The sequence below is a fragment of the Argiope bruennichi genome, chromosome X2, assembly GCF_947563725.1.
Source record: "Argiope bruennichi chromosome X2, qqArgBrue1.1, whole genome shotgun sequence".
NCBI lineage: Eukaryota > Metazoa > Arthropoda > Arachnida > Araneae > Araneidae > Argiope > Argiope bruennichi.
Window position 1 is genome coordinate 12,485,326 of NC_079163.1, and position 23,388 is coordinate 12,508,713.

Consider the following 23,388-nt stretch of genomic DNA (forward strand, 5'->3'; position numbering starts at 1 on the left):
CAGTATTAGAGTAGAATTCAAAAATTAATTGCCACAATATTCAAATGGATTCGTGTTATCTACTAGAGAATTATAAGTCGATATTAAAGAAAAGTGGAAATTTTTTCTTAAAAGTATGAAAAGTTATTGAAATAATACTCAAATAAACGAAATTTATATGGATATGAAAATTAATACTAGCATATTATTGATACTCAGGTACTAAGAATGAATACTTTTATTAATATTAATAAATTTCTTTTTTTTCAGACATGAATTTAAGGATATTTGAGTCGCTATTTTATTGTAGAATCGCTGAAGACATTTTTTATTTCTAGCATCTCATTTCAATAAATTTTACTTAAAGTTTTCAGAAATAAAGACAAATATCCATTTATTAGAAGTCAAAATCTTGTTACAGACTCTAATTTATCGTCCAACTTTTCAACACTTATTTTTCGATTTCTGGTTTGTGCAGTACTGTCCTGTGCAGTTTCCAGTCCTGTAAAATGTGGTCTCTGCAACTTGCCTTCATTAAAACTAACCGCATGTCTCGGAAGAGCGCGAGCTTTACTGAAACTATTTCTTGTAGAAACAGGAATTTGACTGAATGCTCTTGGACGAAATTCTTCGTCCACGAATTCCAGAGGATAAGACAGAAGTCCAGGGCTATCAACACTGCAGTGCAAGGAAAAACTTGAAAATGCTTGCATCTTCATAGCAGATTCGTCCGATCCGCAACTACCTAAAATGATGAAGATCAGATGGAATTATAAGGAGATTTAAAACATTAGCTTCAGTGTGTTAATAAAAATTCATTTATCTTTAACTTTAACGTATAGGTTTAGAACGTATAGGATATAGAGGTAAATGTAATTCTTCATAAAATAAATAAACATACGTTCCAAAATTTTATAATCCAAACATTAAGAAGTGGTAACACATAACGGAGCTTAGAAATATTCTGTATAGAACGTATGATCGTATTCTCTGTCAAAAGCCAGAAACCAGACAGAAACCTGTTCTTAAATGCAATAACAAACATAGATATTGTCTTTACGATCGTATTTACTGAGAAAACTATGTCCGATTTCCTATCTATGATCCACTCAGAATGGTTCTAGATTCGATGTGTTCTGCCATTTCATATTTGGTCTAAGAATTCTTATAAAAATTGCATTTGTATGATTGCATTTAATAAAAATATGGCCGTGTTTGCGGCTAAAAGATTATTTTATCTCTTGGGTATTTTCTTCTAATGATTATGATTTCATTTCAAAGTGAAATAACATCTCTGAAATGGAAGCATTTCAGAACATTCAGTAAAGTTTAGCAATTTTAATTATAATTCTGCATGCTGTTTATTTCGCTTTCCAATTAGAAATATTCCACTGCTAAAAATATATACTGAAACAATTTTTTAAAATTTTTCTATTTTTCAAAAAAAAAAAAAAAAAAGCGCAGCTTTTCAATTTTATTTGCTTTTAATAATTTGCAGCTCAGAAGTTCTTAAGTTTGACTGTTTGAAAAATGATAGTGATATTTCATGTTTTTTATCTCCCATCACAGCTCGTCTCAGGAGGTGTGGGACAAAAGTTGTCTGTTAAAATTACTCATTGAAGTTATCTTCAAAGCTGCCAATTTTGTGTTATTGTCTCTTTAATTATTAAAATTATTTATTTCCGATTTCTATTTTTACATTGCTTTATCACAAATTTTAAAAATCAAATGAATTGAAGGAGATTCTCTAAACCGAGATAAGATAGCATAACAATGTTTTAGGCTTGATTCATCAATTTTTTAATTACAAAATTTTCTCTTAATTATATAGCAGGATTAGCAATTAATTGCTTACCTTAATTAATAGCAGCAAAAAATATATTTAATCACTACATGCATATGCATGAAAACAACTATTAAAGCAATAAAGATTATTGTTTTCAAATTTATTTAAAAATATTTTGTAAAATTTAATAAAATTAGAAAAAATGCTATAAAGAAATAAAAATGGTATAATAGTAAAACTTTTTTTTATTTTAAAGTTGTGAAAAAATGGTGATAGAAAAATAAGCTCAGTAATATACTATGAAGTTGAAGAAAATTAATTGATTAATTCTTAATTTAAAAATACAATTAAAAATTTTTAAAATCTTTCTTAGTAAACATCTACTATACGTGAGGTAATTATTTGTCGAATTTGATGATTCTAAGTCTGATGATGTGCGTTGTAAAACATTCCGAATGATTTGATCATACTTTGTTATATTATTTCGGTATCATTACATCAAGTATGTTACAGTTTACAAAGAGTATCCAAATCGATAATTATTTTCATGTTAAAATAAATAATTTCAGTCATTTTTAATTTAAAAACACATGCCAACATATTTTTGGTATTCGCATTCAAATACCACTTCAGTTGAACTGTCGTGAGTGGTTTCAATATACTTGGTCAATTGCAGAACAAATTTTTTGTTCTTCCCTAACTGCTTTTACAACGTCAAGGAGATCATGTTCACCTTACGTAATTCTAATACATCTTAGCAAAAATGCAAGTATGTTGAGTACTTATCCTATCCCATCTGGAATTATCTATTTAAATCTGGGTATCGCCAAATCACTTATCCCAAAGGGTCACATTATTTCAAATGGGGATTATATGCCAATAAAATCTTTTCTAAGATTCTTTGAAAATATATGAGAAAAATAATTTTAAAATTTTCCTTTTTACAAGAGAATATTATTAAATCGCTTTTTTTATATTGATCATCGTTTAATTTTCCTGTTCTGTTTTCCTTATTTATAAGTGTTCTTGATCTCGTGGAAAGAGTTTGTAATTTGATCGTGAGTGGAAAAGATTTAGCACTGAAAGGAAAGAAAAGCCCTGAAATAGGCAATGAATTATAGCTTGTTGAGAGAAATAAAATTGAAGCAAAAGTTTTTTTTCGGAAATAGAGAATATCAATGCTTTGTATGAAAAATCTTTATATGTGCTTTTTAGGAACTTACTGTGCCGAGGATCAACTGACGAAGCCTTTCGATGTGTTATTCGCCATTTACGAAGCCATGTTACATACATCAAAGCATAAAATGATCCAAATCCAGCACATCCATAAGCGAAGAATCTGAACGTTTGTCGAAATCCATGGTTCCTTACCAAAAATCCTCCAAGAAGAGATCCAAAGGCCCGTCCTAGGCAAGTATGTTTAAAGAAATTATGTTTATATGAATATAAATATAAAATACACATAAATTCAAAATGTTTGCGCTGATTACAAATGCAAACTTTCTTGCAAACAACGAGAGCAAATAAAAATGGAACACTACACAGAAGGAAGTTTAAAATTTTAAATAACAGTTTTAAGATACTATACTTGTTCACATGGACAATACCCACGCATCCAAGTCAATTTTATTGTTTTATTCTTTGTTGAGAATACATCATACTATAGTGAAATGGGTCATTTACATACTGTCCTTTGACTATAGCAGACAAATACGAGGGCCATTTGTTTTTTTGTTTTTTGTTCCAAGCTTTGATGGACGATAAAAAATGATGGGTAGAGAACAAAATTATATTTTTTACCATAAATTATGAAAAAACTTGATTGCTTTTTACTTTATCGTGTCGAAATATAGAGAAAATACTATAATACTCAAAAAATTCGAACTCGAGTTTTTGATGAATCACGGCGTTTTAGAACAACCTGAGTTCGAAAAACATATTTTTTGAAAATATCTGTCTCTCTGTGATGAAGATAACTCAAAAAAGCTTTGAGCTAGACAGATGAAATCTGGTACATGGTCTTTAAAACAAATTTGTAGATGTGTATCAAATTTTAAACAAGCTCTATTCAGAGAAAATCTGTCTGTCCGGCTGTTCGAATATAAATTATCACTATAACCACAAAACGAAGCAAGCTAGATTCACAAAATTCGAAACACAGATTTAACATTATTATTGTAGCTATTGTCAAATTTTAAGCCAAATCCAATAGGGTGTTTAACGTCTGTAAGTCTGTACTTTTAGAAACACATAAACGCAATAACTCAAAAACGCAAGCACTTGAATTTATCAAATTTGATGTGTGATTTTGTGACTGCAATTGAAGTACTGTGTTTAATTTTGGTTTCAATTGATTGGGAAAAATACGCCTAAAACTCAAATTCACCTTTTTTCTTCTTTTTTTTTCCAGAATATGCGAGAAAGTTAGTTGACATAATCTCCTTGAAGATTCAGGCTTTTATCGAATCGGTGGATCAGCTTTTCTTTACCCTCTTCGAAAAAAGTTGCTATCAGTGGTATGAGACACTTCTTAACACCACTTTGAAATCCCTTTTTAGAACTGGAAGATTTTGAAATTTCTTTTAAAGAAAGAATATGGAGCAGGAATGCCTAAACATTTATCCTTCAAAGTCACAATTTTGGCATGCCGGCCGACCAGCTTGTCGAATTGGGCATCCTCTAATGCTTTCGAACAATTTGATCAACTCTTTGAACAAGATCTTTGTGACAGTTTTTCGCCTTTGTCCCCCTCTATGAGTAGTGCTGCTCAAAGTCGAGTGATTTTAGCTTTATTCCTGAATTAAAGAAATGGCAAGGTGCAAAAATAATAATTCCAGAATAATAAGGAGTTTCAAAGAAATGTTAAGCCCTATCTCACATTACTGCCGGCAACATTTTTCGAAAAGGATACAGGAAACCAGATCTACGGATATGTCAAATGCCTGGATCTTCCCAGCGATTATGCTGGAAAGCAACTATGATTGTACTTAACTTTTGGTAAAAAAATCTTGGTAAAACTTCGTTCTGCACAATTGTCATTTTGTTAGTCCATTACAGCTTTAAAAAAAAGGGAGGGGTTAAGACGACAAAATTTTAAGCATGGCCACATGAAATGAAGAGACTAGAAGTGATGCGAGATTTAGATGGCCATATACAAAGCTATACACTTTATACGTTTTATACATTTAAATTAATCTTCCCATCGATTGTAGATTCTGTATATATACTACTTATAAGTTATTAAAAATAAAAGAAGGTGTAGGATAAAAACGGAGAATGCATGGGCATCAATAGCCGTGAAACACGATTCATAATGTCTGACAGTGGAAGAAATATGACTTTATTTTCATCCGTGTGAACAATGATAGTTTTATAAAGTAATCATTACGTACGCAAAAAAAACTTTAAGGTCCTATCTGGGTCATTTTCAGATTTTTTAGAATGATATTAAATTTAATGATAAATTTATACCTATTAAATGAATTTATTCTATGAAAAAGTAACTAGAATTAAAATTAAATGTACTTATATGTAATTTTAAGACATTATATACATATAATAATTCAATTGCAGCAACATGTAAATTCTGAAAGAAATATCGAAACGTGTAGTTTCGTAACATGTAATGACGTGTTCTATGTTTCGTATGGAACTCGATTTGACGCTTTTAAGGAATGCGTTGTTGGATTTGAAAAGCAACGACGGCCAGGTTATAAGGTATGGGTTTCAGGTTCGAAGCGTTTTACTCCAAAAAATATGCTGTGTATGTGACCGTGACGCATGCTAAATCTTACATCGAAAATCAAACGTTTTCCTGTTGATGCGGCATGGAAGCCTGGAGAGAGAGAACACGTTCTCAACTATCTTCTTCGTCCTCAGGCCATGAATTAAAATAAAAAAATTCTTCAAATCAACTATCATTTTACTCCAAAAGGGTTGGTAAAGGAAACTAAACTTCCTTTAAGACACACGAAATAGTTATAAGGAGTGTATCCTAACAATTCATACGTTTCATTTAATATTTCATACGTTGTGAAATTACTGAATTCTGATTACCTATATTGTTAATTATGCGAGCGACTTTCGAGATAAAATAAACAAAGAAAAATACTGAATGTGCTTTATTTTTATATCTAATGTTTTACTATACGAATTTATCAATACAAAATTTCCTAAAGTAATATTTCCAGTTACTAAACATGCACAGAATTGTAAGCATTGGAGAAAAAGAGACATAATAACACTTGATTGATTAACAAAGATATGGGGAACTACAGGATGCAATCAACTGTTTCGTAAAGCCTAAATATCAGTGCACAGTCTCGTAAGTTGTCAGATGAACTCACTTTTCAACTAGTTACCGGATTAGCAAAACCGTTCAGTAGTTTTGGAAAAATTCATATGCTATGAAAGATTCAGGTACTGAGGGCTTTAATAGGTAGTTGCAAGGAGGGGTAATATCATGAACGAAAATATAAATTTATCCTCCTTACTTCTAAATGGTACTGACTTAAAATTTTATATCGAGAAAATATGATTGATATGCTAATTTCAGTCACATACTTTTCTTCAAACAAAGACATTTTTTAAGTTCATAAATATTTTCAAGATTAAATTCATAAATATTTTCAAGTTTGATAAAATAAATAAGACTAGATAAAAGAAGATTGATTTGTATTAAGAAAAATTTGACGATAATAATGGAACTTATTTTGAAATCACTTAATAATAAAGAGAAAAACTTTGGGAGTTACCTTTTTATTTTCAAAAAAAATCTCTTTATTTAATGAAATTCTTCCCTTTGTAAGCACCAAAAATAAAGTAGAAGAATAAGCTTTCGTGAATTTTTGTTATACTAAGAATATTCTAAATTTTGGAGCAAAAAACTATTTTAAATTTTATTACCGAAATTCTAAAACAACTACTTTCTATGATTTTATATCTTTTAAAACTTACTTACCAGAAATGACGTGCAATCCGTTCCAAAGAGTCATAACTGTTGTTAGCATTTCCATTGAAGCTAGCTCTGTACAATACATCGTAACTCCAACAGTCAATAGCGTTACTGTGAAATTTTCCATCATTTCAAATATTAAACAGAAATATGCATCTTGAGCATATGCATATCCTAAGAATCTCACGGTATAAGCAGCAAATGCTACAATGATGACATTGACGTACCCGATCTTCCGAGTAAACCATGTTGCAATTAAAGCCATGAACAGGCCTGTACCACTCCCTACTGTGACCGTTAATCCCATTATCAGATTATTAGAACCTAATTCGCTTTCCAGAAACCAAAACAAGAAGTTTTCTAAAAATCCCCAACATATTCCCAATGCTGCTATTTGAATAAAGAGCAAATCAACTTCAGGACTTTTAATCAAATCGGCTAAATTCTTCAGGGGATTATCAGACGGTATTTTCATACTAAGATCGAGACTTAATGAAGTGACTGCTGCGAGGAGATACAGGATACCATACATGAAAAAACAGGGTTTGAAAGTGTCATATTCATCAACAAAATAACCACTAATTGGAGCTAACAAACACATCCCAACTGTAGACCAAAACCGCTGAAATCCAACATCTGCTTTGAGATCATGGATGATTGTCATCGAAGCTGAATCGAAAAGTCCATTAACAAGCCCTATTCCCAAAGTAACAACTAGTCTTATGCCGAGGTACGACCAGAAAGTAATTCCAAAAGTATCCTCTGGTTGTATTTCTTCACAGATGCTGTCTGAGTTTTGATTCAAAAAGATGCATTTTGTATTGCAGTCAGGAGATGAGCAAGAACACCATGCGCGATTAAATGTTTCATTTTCATAAGTTAATGAATAATGATAATCATCATTAATGGAAACTGTATCATTTCCGTTGTTGATGAATAAAAATGTCAAATGCATATCTAAAGTTGTTTCACCGTGAATATGTTCACAGCCTCTCTTGGATGTGTTGACACAGTGATTATAACAGTCACTCCCATCCTTTTCTAGTATTAAGGGTAAAATACGTAAAGCGGTTGAGTTTTCACACTGTTGTTCACATTGAACCTTCAGTGCTAAATTATGAGTCCTGTTATAAAAATTTGGCTTAAATGCACAATTTTTCACTACTGACTTAATGGTAAAATTAGACTGAGAATCGCACTTGAAATCAAATGAGGTCTTGGCTTGAGGCACTGGTGGTACTAGAAGAAGTAAATTTGAAGTTATTGCAGAAAAAGTCAAGAAAAAACTGAAGATAAGCTTGAAATTTCCTATTTTATCAGCGACCATGCCAACCATAGGTGCTACGATTAATGCTATTACAGGTTGAACAGCAAATATGATTGCTGTCTGTTGAATACTTACATTTAATGATTTTAAATGTACTGTAAAGTATGGATATAGCGTTGCTTGCCCTGAAAAGAAAACAGTACTTTAAATGTACGCTCCAATGTTTAAAAAAAATATTTTATCTATAAAGCACTGATTTAAAAAATTATTCTTTTGCAGAATGTTAAGTAAATATAAAATCTTTCTAATCGTCAGATAACTTAATATTAATTAGAAGAATTTTGTTCCCTTTTTTTCCATTTTGATTGATAATGATAAATGAAATAATTTATTACATAATTTACGAATTCAGTGTTATTGTATATTGCTCTTATCGTATGATTTTGAATTACAAATTTCAGAGATGCAAACATTTTGTTTCAAACCGATAGTATAAACAAATTCTCATTTTATTTTGAGGAGGGGAATCTGAGTGCTTATTCAATCACTCTATTTTTTTAAAACTGATACTGGAATCTTAGATTTTGCGCTAAAGTTGCCAGATGGTCGCCACGTTTCTCACCAAAGCTGCGGATCTTTGATCCAACATTCGTTCTGCATATAGCAATAAAGATATCTGCAAAACGGTTTTTTTACCAGGAAACTCACTGCGCTGGGAAGCAACATTACAAATTCGTAACAACATATTTAGAGTTATGTGTCCACATCTCTGGTTCCTTTCAATTAGATGATCGGTGTTTACTGTGGATCACTTGGCTTTTCCTGGCTTATTTTGTCTATCTTCCGTTTGCGAGATATTAAAAGTTGAATTACCATTGAAGTTTTCGGAGGTTTCGGGTACGTTTTATAAAAAACAATATTCAAAGCCCCTGTAAGGAGCCAAAAATATATAAATTATTCAAGAAAAATATCTGAATATTTGGTAAGATAGTTTTATAATCCCTTTGCCTTCAATTGAACATGTAGTGTTATTTCCCAAGAAATGTTCAGAAAGATTAGATAGATCAGACTAAGGGAATAATTTTTTTTTTATTTGAACAGAAATATGTCATAGTTGCAATATCTATGATTCTGGCATTTAGATAGATCTTTCAGCTACCCATGTTTAAGTTATGAACATTTTTGAGTTAGCACTTTTCTATCCTCAGAAGTCTCTGTTACAGTAACTTCTTTTAATAATTTTCTTAAACTTGTCTGGGGGACGATTTCTCTTTGAACTGTTCATCGCTCTAATTTTAAGTTGATTGGCACTGTGTAGTGCAAGCTATTCGCTATCTTTCGGGCATTGCTGAAGACATGTCTCTGATGTCATAAATTCATCTAATAATTGATAAAATGTGAACTTATCATCAATCCACATAAAAATTGCTTGGTTATTGCCCCGAAACAATCTAATAAAAACTAATACTTTGAAATGTTTCGCATTTCATGAGGATTTTTTCATTACAATCTAACAGGTCGGATACGATCTTCCGAAGTTTGGCTTCATAAAGGCCGATTCTCTCATTAATGTCAACCTATTAGGCGCGAAAAGAACTGATCTAATCATAGAGCTGAGATACTGATAGAGGGAGTGCAACCCTACTTTGGTGTAGGACAAGATAAAATCACGTGACCTGTGGGCAGAATTTGTGTTCACTGTAACCGCATTCTCCGTTCCCCATTATATTTCAATGGCAGATTTTTTCTCGCTTTTAACTGTTGGATTTTAAAACTTATTTAAGCCATGGTTAACTATTGCTGTGCAATTGGATGCAAAGAAAAAGCTTCTAAGGATAGTCCCGTATCATTTCACAGGTATGTACAATAAACATATTCTGTTTATATCCATTTTAAGTCAATTGAAAATTTCGTAACCTCCATCACTCAGTGATTTTGGTGTTAAAACTGAATAATATTTCACAGTTTGGTTTAGTTATTGTATTAAATTTATTTAATTTGTTATTAAGCTTCATTTAAACTGATGTAACTGCATTATATTTTGTTACTTGCTTTATTTTAATCTCGAATGTGTTGCAAGTGCTTGGCTGCAAGCTTGGCGTGATTTTTTTCCGCCAATACAAGTGTTTACATAAATATTGTTGACCGATTAATAATTGTGTATTTATTTTAGAGCAAATAAAGTTCCTTATTATTTCCAATATGTTGTTTCTTTTTTACCATAAATATTCGAATCGTATTATACCGTGAAAGATATTAAATCATCATTGTGAATGAAATAGTGAAACTAAAACGTATGTTTTATTGAAAATATTATATAGTAAAATTTCATAAATGTGCTAGCAGTAATTGCATGTATTTATGAATTTTGATTAAGATCTAAAAAGAAACTAGTGAATATTCTAAAGATAAACTATTAAAGAAAGAAATGCTATCCTTGCAGATAAAAATTTTGTCTGAATGTTAACATTTATTTATAACTTGCGATATGCACATACTCTAAAATCACCGTTTTTCTAAAAATTTCGAATTTCCTTATTAATTTGTATTAAATCAACACATTTAAGATTCCAAAAATGATTTAATTTTGTTTCTGCGGTAGTTAGAATCAAAGTTACCGCCAACACTATAAACCAGAAGCGAAATATTTAAAACTGATATTAATAAGGAAAAGGCACGAGGTTTAAAACTGAGTTCAGAATGAGATTTTGTATAATGAGAGTATACATTTAGAATGTTTATTAATGAAAATATTAAGACTCAAGTCAACCTTAAAACTTTCAAATTAGCTTATATACTAATAATATGTTACCCAAACGAGCGCTCGAGTAATATAAAGGTTAAGGCACTGACTTAGCATTCAGGATACCTCGTTTCGATTCTGAGCTAGTGTTTTTTTTCTAAACTATTTCAAAATAATTTAACAGTTTTAATTAATATCTTTTTCATTTCTTATGCAAAAATAAATATTATTCAGAATATTCAAGAAAAAAAAAACTTGGGCCACTTTTATAATCTGCTTTTATTATAAAAAGGTTTTTTCATCTGTATGAGATAATGATAAAACACGTAATGTAAATTGAACATGTAATGTAAAATTAAAAGATGTTTTTAGCTAAAGAAAAGAAATAAAATTTTTACTTAAAGAAGAAAAATGCTCACTTTTAATTAATGCACAAAAACAAAGTGAAAAAGTAAACATAATTTAAATCAACAAACTTGGCTGCTGATGTAAAAAAGAAAACATTATTTTCGAAACCAGTTTGCTTAGTTTTCAAAGAATGAATATTATATATATATATAAATTATTTAGGAAACGTTAACCGGAAATGAAAACCGACCGGACCCAATGCCGGGAAGCAAAATGTCGCGCGACAGTTTTTGAGTATGCCAAGATTTGTGATATGGCCCCAAAAAAGGCCAGATTTCTCACAAGTCACATGGCTCACGTTGCGTACACTTATTTAGACTAGAAACAGCTTCCTCCATTTATATATCAGCTCTGTGGATCTAATATACCTACCATCCGAGCTCTACTTTCTGGGTGGAATTACTTCCCGTGCTCTCTTACCATCTACTATATAGGCTATCAAGGGTTCTAATTCTCCGATTTATTAAGTAACGCTTACATAATAGTTATTATAGATGAAAACGCTTTGTTACAGCGGTTTTTGCTAGACATTTCTCTTTTTTCAGCTGCATCATTCCCATGAGTAATTTCCTTTTCTAAAATGATTCCTAACAGATTATGATGCAACAAGACCGCGATCATATATTGTTTCCAGCTTGGATTATTATCCGATATCAATTTGATCACTTTTGTGCTCCTCATGGTGCCCCTCCCCTTCCACTAAATATCAATTCTTGAAAACTTAAAATTTCTAGAAACATCTTTAAAAAATACCACAAAAGGGGTTTATTTAATCAATCTTAAACTGAAATTGTCATTTGAGATTTTGGTTCATAATCAGTTTTATGAAAATAAACCTAAATTGAATAATCTAATTTTTTTATTAATGGAAGGATATCTGCACAACGTCTATTAAAACATTTTTAAATAAAAACAAGGGATTATTTTTCATAAAAGGATTACTTCTCCTAACTATAAAGAAAGAAATACTTAACATCAGCACATCATTCTCTTACTGACAGATACATCAAGTATATAAAAAAATACCCCTCGCTTAATATGTGAGGTTATTAGCGTTGCTATCTTCTTCAATTACATACAAATTCGGATCAATTTGTGATTCGAAATCACATATCAGTATAGCTAGTTAACGTCGATTAGGATATTGACATACTAGAGCAAAACAAAAAGAGAAAAAAGTCTGGAAAATAAAACTATTGATGTTGCCTATAGAAGACGAGAAAGTTTTAATTTATTTGCAGCAAAAATTCCAGATGAATGCATTTAACATTCAGAAATATATTGACATCTCAATGAGCAGTATTTCAATTGCTCCCAAGAGAAGTCAAATGATAAGTTATTTTCCACAAATTGACTTTCTTTAAATTTGAATCGTCGAATAGCTACATAGAATTCTATTAAAAGTTAGAAATGGTTGTAATATCTTTTCATACTTATAAATTAGGTAAGTAGCATAAATTACAGGAAATTAGGCATCATAAATTTTAAAAAATGATGTGTTCTTTATTATTATTTCCACAACCAGTAAACTTATCGCATTATGTAATTTGATTTACACGATAATTAAATACATCCGGGCACCTTTATGTTTATTTTTTATTTTTTATCTACGCCACTTTTGGCTATGGAATGACGGCTGCTACACTATGAGAAATGCTATGAATTAATTTTTAGGATGTTTCTGATCGGGATTGAGATCCCAGCTCTGAGTTCCCAAATCAATTTCATCCACACGTGTGGAATGAAATGGATCTTCGAATTCAACAAAGACCATAACGCTTTACATTAATAATGGCCTTTCCAATTTTCTTTTACAAGAAAGTCGTAGACTGGCTTTCCATTTGTCTTTTACAAAAAAATTGTGGTGTAATCCTTACAAAACATTTCAGAAGTAAATGGATGTTCTTCCTCATAGTGTAACAGCTTTCAATGCAACAAATGATGGCCTCCAACTTATTTTAATAAATGATACATCTGCAGGATAAAATAAGTATAAGGATGCCCAGATGCGTTTAATTATATTGTAAATTAAGTTACATAATGTTAAAAGCGTAATGTTTGTGAAAATAATAATAAATACCATAATATTTTTTTTTACTTAAGATGTCTAATTTATCGCAATTTATATTATTTATCTTAATTTTTTGGCATGAAAAAGCATTTGCATGTTTCTAATCTTTTATAGAAAACAGCACTAATATTAAATTATTCAGGTTTACAGAATATCAATTTGCGAAAACTCCTATTTATAAATAAAATCCTAAAATATTTTTTTTTCACTTTCTAATTATTAACAGTTAGTTTGTTTACAGGGTGTTTTTTTAAACTGACGGTACTCAGAGACCTCTGTAGCTTGAACTATCAGCCGCAAAGCCACCAAATTTTGTATTGAGACTATTGACGACATGGGAAAAAGGAATTTACGGAAAAAAATTAGTTCCAAAAGTTGCCGATAGAGGAAAATGTGGCTCTTTATACTTTAAGACAGCTAAAAATTTTCATAAAACACGGAGAAAAATTGCAAAATGCAAAATCCCGATTACGTAGTCGACACCAGCGCTATTGAGTTATAAAAAAGAAGTGGGGCATTGAAAATCATTTCAAGTATCAGTTCATTTGTAAAATGCGTCTCATGTTAGCACAGCGTACATTACTTGTGAAGTTCTTTCATCTTAATCAATCCTATGCAGCGGTGGCTCTTCGCGAATTTAGAAGTCAAGACAATTTATGTGAAGGACCTTTATACTTAATGCAGTGAAAGCAATGATTAAAAAAATTGAGAAGAAAAAACAGGTTCTCTCGTAACTCAGCCTGGTAGAGGACGGAAACCGGCATCGGAGGATACGATCACAGATGCTGTGACTGCAATTGTTAAAAGAAATCAGACGAGCACTACTGGTAATAGCAGCACACGTGGAGTTGCCCGACAATTGGATGTTAGTTCTTTAACAGTATGGAAAGTTTAAAGAAAAATTCTTCAATTTTATCCATATAAAATTAGCCTTTTGCATGAATTAAAACCTACAGATTATGATCTTCGATTAACCTTTGCTTTGACATTTCTTACCAGGATGGAGGTCGACGAGGCTGGGCCTTGGACAATTCTCTGGAGTTATGAGCCCCGTTTTTATTTTACTGGGACTATTAACACTCAGAATTCTAGAATGTGGGCATCTGAACAACCCCATGCATTTCAAGAAATCCCACTCCATTCTCAAAAAGTAACTATTTGGTGTGGTTTTACAGCAGATTTTATCATCGGACTATACTTTTTTGAGACTATTATCCAAGCAGGAGCGCAGACCCGTTCCGTAAACGTTCAAAGATATCATGATATGCTGAATAGTTTTGTTATTCCACAACTTCAGCAAAGGCAATGCTTAGATAAAATTGTCTTTATACAGCATGGAGCACCACCACATAATGGTACATCCGTACAGCAACTGTTGCACCATCACTTTACAGAAGAAAGAGTCATTAGTTGCTGTTTTCGTGTTGCATGGCCCCCTCGCTCCCTGGATCTAATCCCATGTGACTTTTTCTGTGGTGTTATTTAAAATTGAAGGTTTATTTTGGTGTAGTCTCGAACTTGTCAGTTTTAAAGAAAATATAACACGGCCTGTTATGAATATGCCTCCTGAAATGTTGCATTCAGCTGTAGAGAGAACGGTGTACAGAATGCAACGCTTAGTCCAAGAAAATGGAGGTCATATTAAAAATAGCCGATGTCTTCCCCAGGAAAGCGATTCTACTGAATAAAAATAAAAGAACAAAAAATAAAAAGGAAGTCGAATAGAATCTCCTCTCCCTTTTTTTTTATTTGTAACCATTTACAGAAGTTATTTTTTCAAATAAAGCATATTTGTGGAAAAATTAATTCTTTGTTATTCATTTATCTGTTTAATGTAGCTTATTAAAATTTTATCGTGCAGTTAAACTTTAAATTTAGATCAAAAGTGCCACATTCCCCCTATCGGCAACTTTTTGAACTTTTTTTTTTTTTTTTTTTTTTTTTTTGCGGATTCCTTTTTCCCATGTCATCAGTAGTCCCCGTACAAATTTGGTGGCTTTGCGTCTGATAGCTCGAGCTACAGAGGTCTCTCAGTACCGTCAGTTAAAAAAAACAACAAAAAACAAAAAAAAAAAACACCGTGTACATTGAAAAATGTCTCGAACTGAGTTTTGCGTTAATCATTAATAGATAAAAAATTAAGAAATTTTTTTGTGTTTCAACTCGTATTTCCTATAAATTCAATTTCTAGTAGAGTATTACTCGAAGAAGAATGCATTTTTTAATTCTTTAATAATACGAGATTTATTCAAACACTTCAGTTTGGTATGAAATGGGACTTTTCAATAAGTATTCCTAACACGTCAATACAAATTTATTCATAATATTCGAAATAAACAACGATGCGCAAAATAGCCTTCAGTTTATCTTCAACGAGTAAGTTCACACGAAATCGAGTTGTATACAAGAAGAAAATACGATAAAGGGGAAGATAATGTGTGATAAATAATCGCATATCTGCATACTTTCGTTTTTATCTTAAGATTTGTGAATATCAACAGTTTTTGTTTACTGTGTTCATAACCTGATAGGGTTAATCGCTGTATGAAATGTATAGCCAAAACATTTTAATGTGTAAGATTTGATCTTAAATTAGAACACAATTTTTTAATAAATAAAGGCGGTACGCCCCTATTAAAATGTAGATAACAAAACAAGTTCAGTTTAGAAATGCCTGCTTAAATTTTATTGTATTGCTTTTATTGCAGAAATTTGGAATACCAAAAAAGAATCGTTGAATTAGAGAAAGATTTGAGAGAACTAGCTACAATTCAATCTATAATTATTTCGTGTTTCCTTTTTTATCACTTCTGTACGAGAGGATAACATTCTGTAATTTATGCGACAAGTTAATCCTTGAAAGTTTTAGTCATTCTGCTTTTTGCAAGTTAATTCTTGAAATTTTCTCTTATTATGTATTTTAATATACGTTCCATTCAGCATTATTCCATAAAGTTTTAGCTATTTTTCAAACTAATTGAATTCTCATGTTGTTCAGGACAGCATCATTTGAATCTTATATTTATTCTCATGTTGTTCAGGGCAGCATTATTTGAATCTTATTATCAAGGAGTATAATCTTATTATACTCCTTGAACACTCATTTACTAGTGTCATTGGCAGTGAACGAATTTAATTTTTTTTTTCCTTTTTCAGCTGCTTTATAATTAATATGGATTTCACGAGGTGAGCATAAAAAATTTAACTTAGACAAGGTTTGAAATAACTGAGAAATTTCTTACAGAAGAGCTAAAATAATTAAATAGATGAAACGTTGAAATCCCAGTGTATTCTGACATTGATGACTGTTTTTTCTCTTTTTATCAATTTTGTTATACTATGGAAATATCATCAATTGAACAAACAAGAAGTGAAAAAGGGAAAAAACAGTTAAAAAACTAAAGCCTTATTGTTCTTCTTTAACACCGAAATTTTAGAAAAACTTATGCGATTTTGAGACAGGGTAAAAACCTACAGAGTTTTTTTTTCACCCATTTGAAATTTTCTGGCTTCTAAGACGAAAGAATCGGAAATCGGAAATTTATCTCAATGCGTCGAACACATTTTTAAGCCTACATTTAGTTAGCTCAACTCTTATCCATAAAAGTTTGTGTACAGATATATGAGTAACATTATCAAGAAAAGCCTGTCGAAGACTAACCTATCAGTATCAGACTAACAGAGTTAAGAAAGCAGTAGTTGCGTTGAATCATTCCATAAAAATACCAATGAAATATATATCTGTGTATTAGCAAGTAACATATTTAGCTCGTTATTAGCATAAGTTCCTTCTATTCAAATATCATGTTTAAATATTATTATAAGCTTAAGGTAAGTAATCAATTACTTTCTTTTTCTTAAATTTTTAATTGGATTATTCGTTTGCTTATATATGTATTGATAAAAGTTTTCAGGAATATGCAGTTCGAGCATCTTCGAAAATTTCGATTTGTTAATCATTTGAAAAATTAAAGCCACTGTAATGAATTTGAATAGTGTAAAATAGAATATTTCATTTTGATTAGTGTAAAATAGAATATTTCATTTTGATTAGTGTAAAATAGAAGATTTCATTTTGATTAGTGTAAAATAGTAGATTTTAGATAGTGTAAAATAGAAGATTTCATTTTGATTAGTGTAAAATAGTAGATTTTAGATAGTGTAAAATAGAAGATTGCATTGTAAAATTGAATAAGATTACTAATAAGCTCAAAAACACGATGAGACTTTTTAATTTGATAGAATTCTCTTTATATCCGGGCTGATTTCAGGGTGATTTCTTCTCTAGTGATATATTTAAGGGTCTCGTGGGAAACACTAAAGCTCCGTGCTTTCAGTTAATGGAAAACGGTAACAAAATAAACTGGGCACTATTTTATGCAAATAAGCTTAAACGAATGTTGGGATTGAATCTAAATATAATGAAAACTGACTATGCCGACTTTAAGTCAAATATGGTTTTGCTTAATTATTTTTAACAACATTAATAACTTTCCTTTTCTTAGAGAAAACTTCTCTTTCTTTATTTTCTTTATTAATAAAAAGCCAATAAAACTTTTTATTTTATCTTTCAGGTTCATATCCTCTATTATAATAACGCAAATATGTGTTAAATATACCTTGAATATGAAAATAATACAAACTAGTTTCTTTAAGTCTTATAATTCATAAATAACATATATGAAAAGGATATCGAAATATGCCATATTTCTAGGCTCTATCTTGATGTAAAATTTTAAGCTGAGAAATATTGAATACTTTAGATATACAACACCTTTTGGTTTAAATGTTGTAAAACGTCTTTTATGACAGAAAATTTATTAATTTGCTAATCAAAATTTTTTTTATCTATTCACTCTATTTGAAATAATGAGCCAAATTCGGTCATTTTTTTATGGAAGGTATTATTCCGGCATATTTAAAATTCTACATATATGTGTTTGACATCATGTTTAAAAGATTAATCTTATTTTAATATAACATTATTGAAACTATACAAATTTGTGAAGCTTAAAATAATAAGCTATTGAGGTGAGAAAGTCTTGGTCCATTTGCTGCCTAGCAATAGTTCTCAAGGAAGAGTATATCTATAAATTCTTAACTAGTTAAATACATTGGAACTACTGGTAGAAAATAACTGGCTTTTTATGCTATAAGCAATGAAATGTTAATTAAAGAGTTTTTTTATAAAAAAATATTAATTTTCGGTTATTGCGAATAACATATGCAATATAAATATTATTAGTATACAAATTTTAGTTTTTTGAACTGCGCTTGAATAAAATTGGTACAATCTGTAATTCTAGACATTTTTTATATAAGCAATTTCAAATTACATTAACGATTTCTGTTTAAAATTATGAAAAAAAAAAAAATTCATTTCTTGAAGTATGAATCTTGTTTTTAATTCGATATTTTTCTGGTTAAAAATTTCAAAATCATAATATTTAAGCCTTCAAAGTTTTTCTGAAGATATGTGATACAAAATACATTAAAACAGACTAGTTTCTTTCAAGGTACAATCTTTAAAAATTTGTTAACATTTTTAATGACATGAAAGAATCAGAAAATCGCCACTCAATAAAATTTGCAATATGTGTATTATGCAAGATAAATGAATCTGTCCTATTTGTATGTATGAAGGTCGAAATGGATGTTGCTATCTGTATCTAATGAAACATCTGCTTATAGAATAGCTCTATTCATATATATATATATATATATATATATATATATATATATATATATATTTTAACTCTAATTTCAATTTAATTAATTTTCAAGATTTTATCTTAATTTAGCCCATAGTAACTTCATTCTAAAATATTCTCTTATTTCGTGATCCAATTCCACTGTCTCTACTTAATTAATTCAAGAGACGCTTTGTTAAACTGCTGAATCAGCTAAAACTAACTTTCCCACACTACGCGTGAAGAGATAAAATACCGCTGATCAGGCAAATTCTTTTTTAAAATCTCCCTGTGTTTCCCCTACCTTCTCCGCGCATGTAAAGAAAATCCCTATTGAAATCTCATAATACCTTAGCACTGTAAAGAAATATTTTCCCTATCAAAATCATAGGTTATATAAGACCAGGGATAAAATGTCCAAGAGCTTTTCCTTCCAATGTCCTTCGCTCTGTGTGCTCATCGCTTGTACATATGCTTGCTTCTTCAAAATGAAATAAAACGACGTCACAAAAATTAAAAGTATCTTCACTGTCTTCAAACTGCATCATGCTTCACAACAAATAATGTTGCACACACACACACACACACACACACACACACACACACACACACACACACACATATATATATATATATATATATATATATATATATATATATATATATATATATATATATATATATATATATATATATAAAAGCTAATGTTTCGGAAATAGGATTTATTATCATTTGAGAAATTCGCAAGAAGCAATGACTCCTCAACAAGAAACACATTGCAAAACGTAAAAAAAAAATTAGCAATAATACCACTTAACAACACAAAACACCACACCAGACTTTTCGTATCTAGAGCTCATGTGGCATTTTTCCGGTTTGGTATAAATGTATAAGGACTTTAGAAATTTTTTATATTGTAGAGAATGAATCTCAAGAATATAATCACGGAAATATGATAAAAAATTTTTTGGAAATAACCGAACATAAGTTTGTACGTAAAAAAAAGGAAACAAGGAAAGGGGGGGGGGGTATTCAGTTTAGATGTGAAAACAACCTCGTCCGCATGGTTCAATAATTTCATTTCTTAATCACAGGCATACTGCTCATAATTTATGGAGAGCATGTGAACGCAAATGGATTTATAATTTAAAAAGATTTACTGAAAATTCGGACAACTCTGCTGCGTCAAATTTCATGTAAAACTTGGCCATTCCCAGTTGGAAAAGATTCGATGATAATGGAATTTTTGAAGTTGGTTGAAACCATTACAAAATTTGATCCAATAATCGCTGAACATTTCAAAAGAAGAACATTGCTCATTACTTAGAGAATCAAATTCAGAATGAAATTATAATAATTATTTCAAAAGGAATTAAAATGCATTTATTACATATGATTAAAGAGTCAAAATATTACTCACTAATTCTGGATACTACACCTGATGTCAGTCATACCGAACAGTTGACTGTTGTAAATCGATTTGTTTATTAGAACGAGGAAACCAATAAAGCCCAAATTGAAGAACATATTTTAGGATTTCAATCTGTCGACGACACTACTGGACAGGGTCTGCTTGAATTCATAAATGGACATTTAAAATCGTTAGAACTAAATTTATTAAATTTACGAGGCCAATCTTACAATAATGGTGCTAATATGAGAGGAAAGCACAAAGGATTGCAACAAAAAAATTATTGAAAATAATTCGACGGCACTCTATATCCCCTGCTCTGCCTATTCTCTAAATTTAGTTGTAAATGATGCAGCTAAAATTTTCTTCGAAACAGTTAATTTATTCGGAGTAGTGCAGGAGCTTTACAACTGCTTTTCTTCATCCGTTAAACGTTGGTCTATTTTGCAACAGTATGTTGAAAATCTAACTTTACAGCCACTCTCCAACACCAGATCGGAAAGTAGAATTCAAGCTTTAAGACAGTTGAAAAACGATTTGAAGGGAATTTTGAAAGCGTTAATAAATATTCAAGAAGATCAAACAAGAGACATGTAATCGAGAACTGAAGCAAAAAATTTGATTCAGATGGTTTCCTCGTTTAAATTCATTTGTTCCATTAATATCTGGTACGATATTTTAAATTTAGTAAATGTGGTAAATAAAATAATGCAAAATTCTAAAAGTGATTTACAAATCGTGACTGAGAATTTACAAAGTCTTATATCAGAACTAAATAATCTTGGATCAGATGAAGCGTTTGAACATGCAATTGCCAATGCAAGTATCGTTGCTGATGATTTGGGGGGGGGGGGAGATACTGATTTTCCACAAAGTCGAAACAGGTTTAAAAAGAAACTATTTCAAGATGAACAAATCGACGAACCAATCAACAATCCAAGACAAAAATTTAAGGTTGAATTTTACAATATAATATTCGACACTGCTATTTCTTCAATTACTGAAAGATTCAGTAAATTAAAAGAACATTACAATTACTTCAAGGTAGTACACTATATACCTAATTTAAAAAACTGGAGTGACAATGAAATTTTAAAACATTGTAAATTACACACAATTATTAACATTAAAGGATACTAAAAATGTTAATAAAAAGGACAATGACGGATTAAATTTGTTCGAAGAAATAAAATCTTTGCGATGTTTTACCAAAGTGGATATGTCGCATATTGATGTTTTAATTTATATTTATGAAAACAATTTAATCGATACATTTCCAAATATTGCAATAGCTTTACGGATTTCTTTAACCCTGCCAGTTTCGGTGGCTACTGGAGAACAAAGTTTTTCAAAACTTAAAATTATAAAAAACAACATGCGATCTACCACGGCTTAGGAGAGATTATCGGATTTGTCAATTATATCCATAGAGAGCGAAATTTTGGATAAATTAAATATAAAGGAATTGATACGAGCGTTTGTAGAGGCTAAAGCTAGGAGAATCAATATTTGAATATATTTTCTAATTTTTATATTTTACTTAAAAACTGTTTTATCATTGTTTTGTTTTTAAAATTTATGAAATAATAAAAACAATAAGACAAACGTGTTTTAATATTTTATTTTTAAAGCTTTTTAGTTCGAAAGTCACATTTTGAATACTATAAAAGAGTAATTCACATATAATTTGCAGCACTTTATAAGAGTGCAACAGAACAGAATTAAGGGGCGCCAAATTTCAATTTGAACAAGGGCGCCTAATACCCAAGCGGCGGCCCTGATTACTGGTCCTGGTTTTATAAGCACGATCCAGAAACCAATTATCAATCATTATAACAGAAGCTTTTAGCATCCTCGAAGAAAAAATACGCAAGTTTGCAACAATGTTACAATCATGATCATTTATTAAAGTCACGCTCTTCTTTTATTCCATCGGTATGGTTCATCATAAATATATAACGCACAACACAATAATCATTAAAGTTTACTATAATGAAGTTCTTTACTTTTCTGATGTTGTGAGACGAATTCTGGGTAGTGGAAACTCTCATCACGATAATGCATCCGTCTGTCCTTTATATATGATATAGTGTTTTCTAGACGAGCACAACATACCTGCTCCTAAGGCCGACATCTTTCGGTGTAATTTCTGACATTTCCTCAAACTGAAAATGCCCATGAAAGGAACAAGATTGTGGTCCAAAGAAGGCGTCATACCGAACGTGAGGGACCAGATCCCAAATTAAGCCTTTCAACGCTGTTTTTAACATTGTCATCCCAAGAGGACAATTTTGAAGGCGATAAATATAAGATAATTTTATCTCAATACATGTATTTTTTATTATTGCTAATAATGCATCTCGGACAGTTTTTGAATAAATTTCACTCTATTTAATTAATTAGATTATAAACTCAAACTATTATATCAGCTATTATTTTATTTCAGAGTAAACAAAAAAGAAAAAAATATGTATCCTTGCTTTTAAATAAGTTAAATATTATGTGTAATTCAGAAAAACGTTTTAAAAGTCTCTTTACTTGTTACTAGAAATTGGTGTGTTAAAATCTGCTTTATCGATTTTTTTTATCTTATATTATTTATAAGCGAACATAAAATAATAAAATATCTTCTATTTCGTGCTCGTTGCTGCATCTCTCTCTTTTTTTTTAAAGCTAAAAGCGAAATAAGTGCCAGTTTAACCCTTTGCACTCAAATGGTGAGTGTTAGGCACCATTCAAGAAGGTTCGTCATTTTGACGCTTTATATATTTGTTTTTCAATTTCGATTGTTTAAAATACTTACAGAATGGTAAAAAGACGTAGATTAATTTTTCAGGGAAATTCAACTCAAAATATTCATATGTAGAATTTTAATTAGTGACCATTACCATTCCACTGTTATACTGAACGCATCCGATTCAATTTAGTTTTATTGTATTGTAATAGATGGCACCATGGGTTCTACTAATGGGTTCTACTAATCCAAAGTACTAAGTCACATGACCATAAGTTTGAGTAATAAACCAGTTGTGGGCATTCGCGAGAAAAGGAAAGAGAAATGATTTTTCGTGTCCGATAT

At 30.5% G+C, this 23,388-nt stretch overlaps 1 protein-coding gene across 1 annotated transcript in view; it reads right to left on the minus strand.

Moving 5' to 3' along the window:
- Positions 1–230: 230 nt before the first annotated feature.
- Positions 231–23,388, minus strand: part of LOC129960809 (uncharacterized) — a 43,425-nt gene continuing 20,267 nt past the window's right edge. Inside the window, exons 2-4 of the mRNA XM_056074463.1 lie at positions 6,726–8,171; positions 2,989–3,171; positions 231–724 (exon numbers count right to left, since the gene is read on the minus strand). Of these exons, the coding sequence (XP_055930438.1) occupies positions 384–724; positions 2,989–3,171; positions 6,726–8,171 (1,970 nt within the window). The 3' untranslated portion in view covers positions 231–383. The remainder of the gene's footprint in view (positions 725–2,988; positions 3,172–6,725; positions 8,172–23,388) is intronic.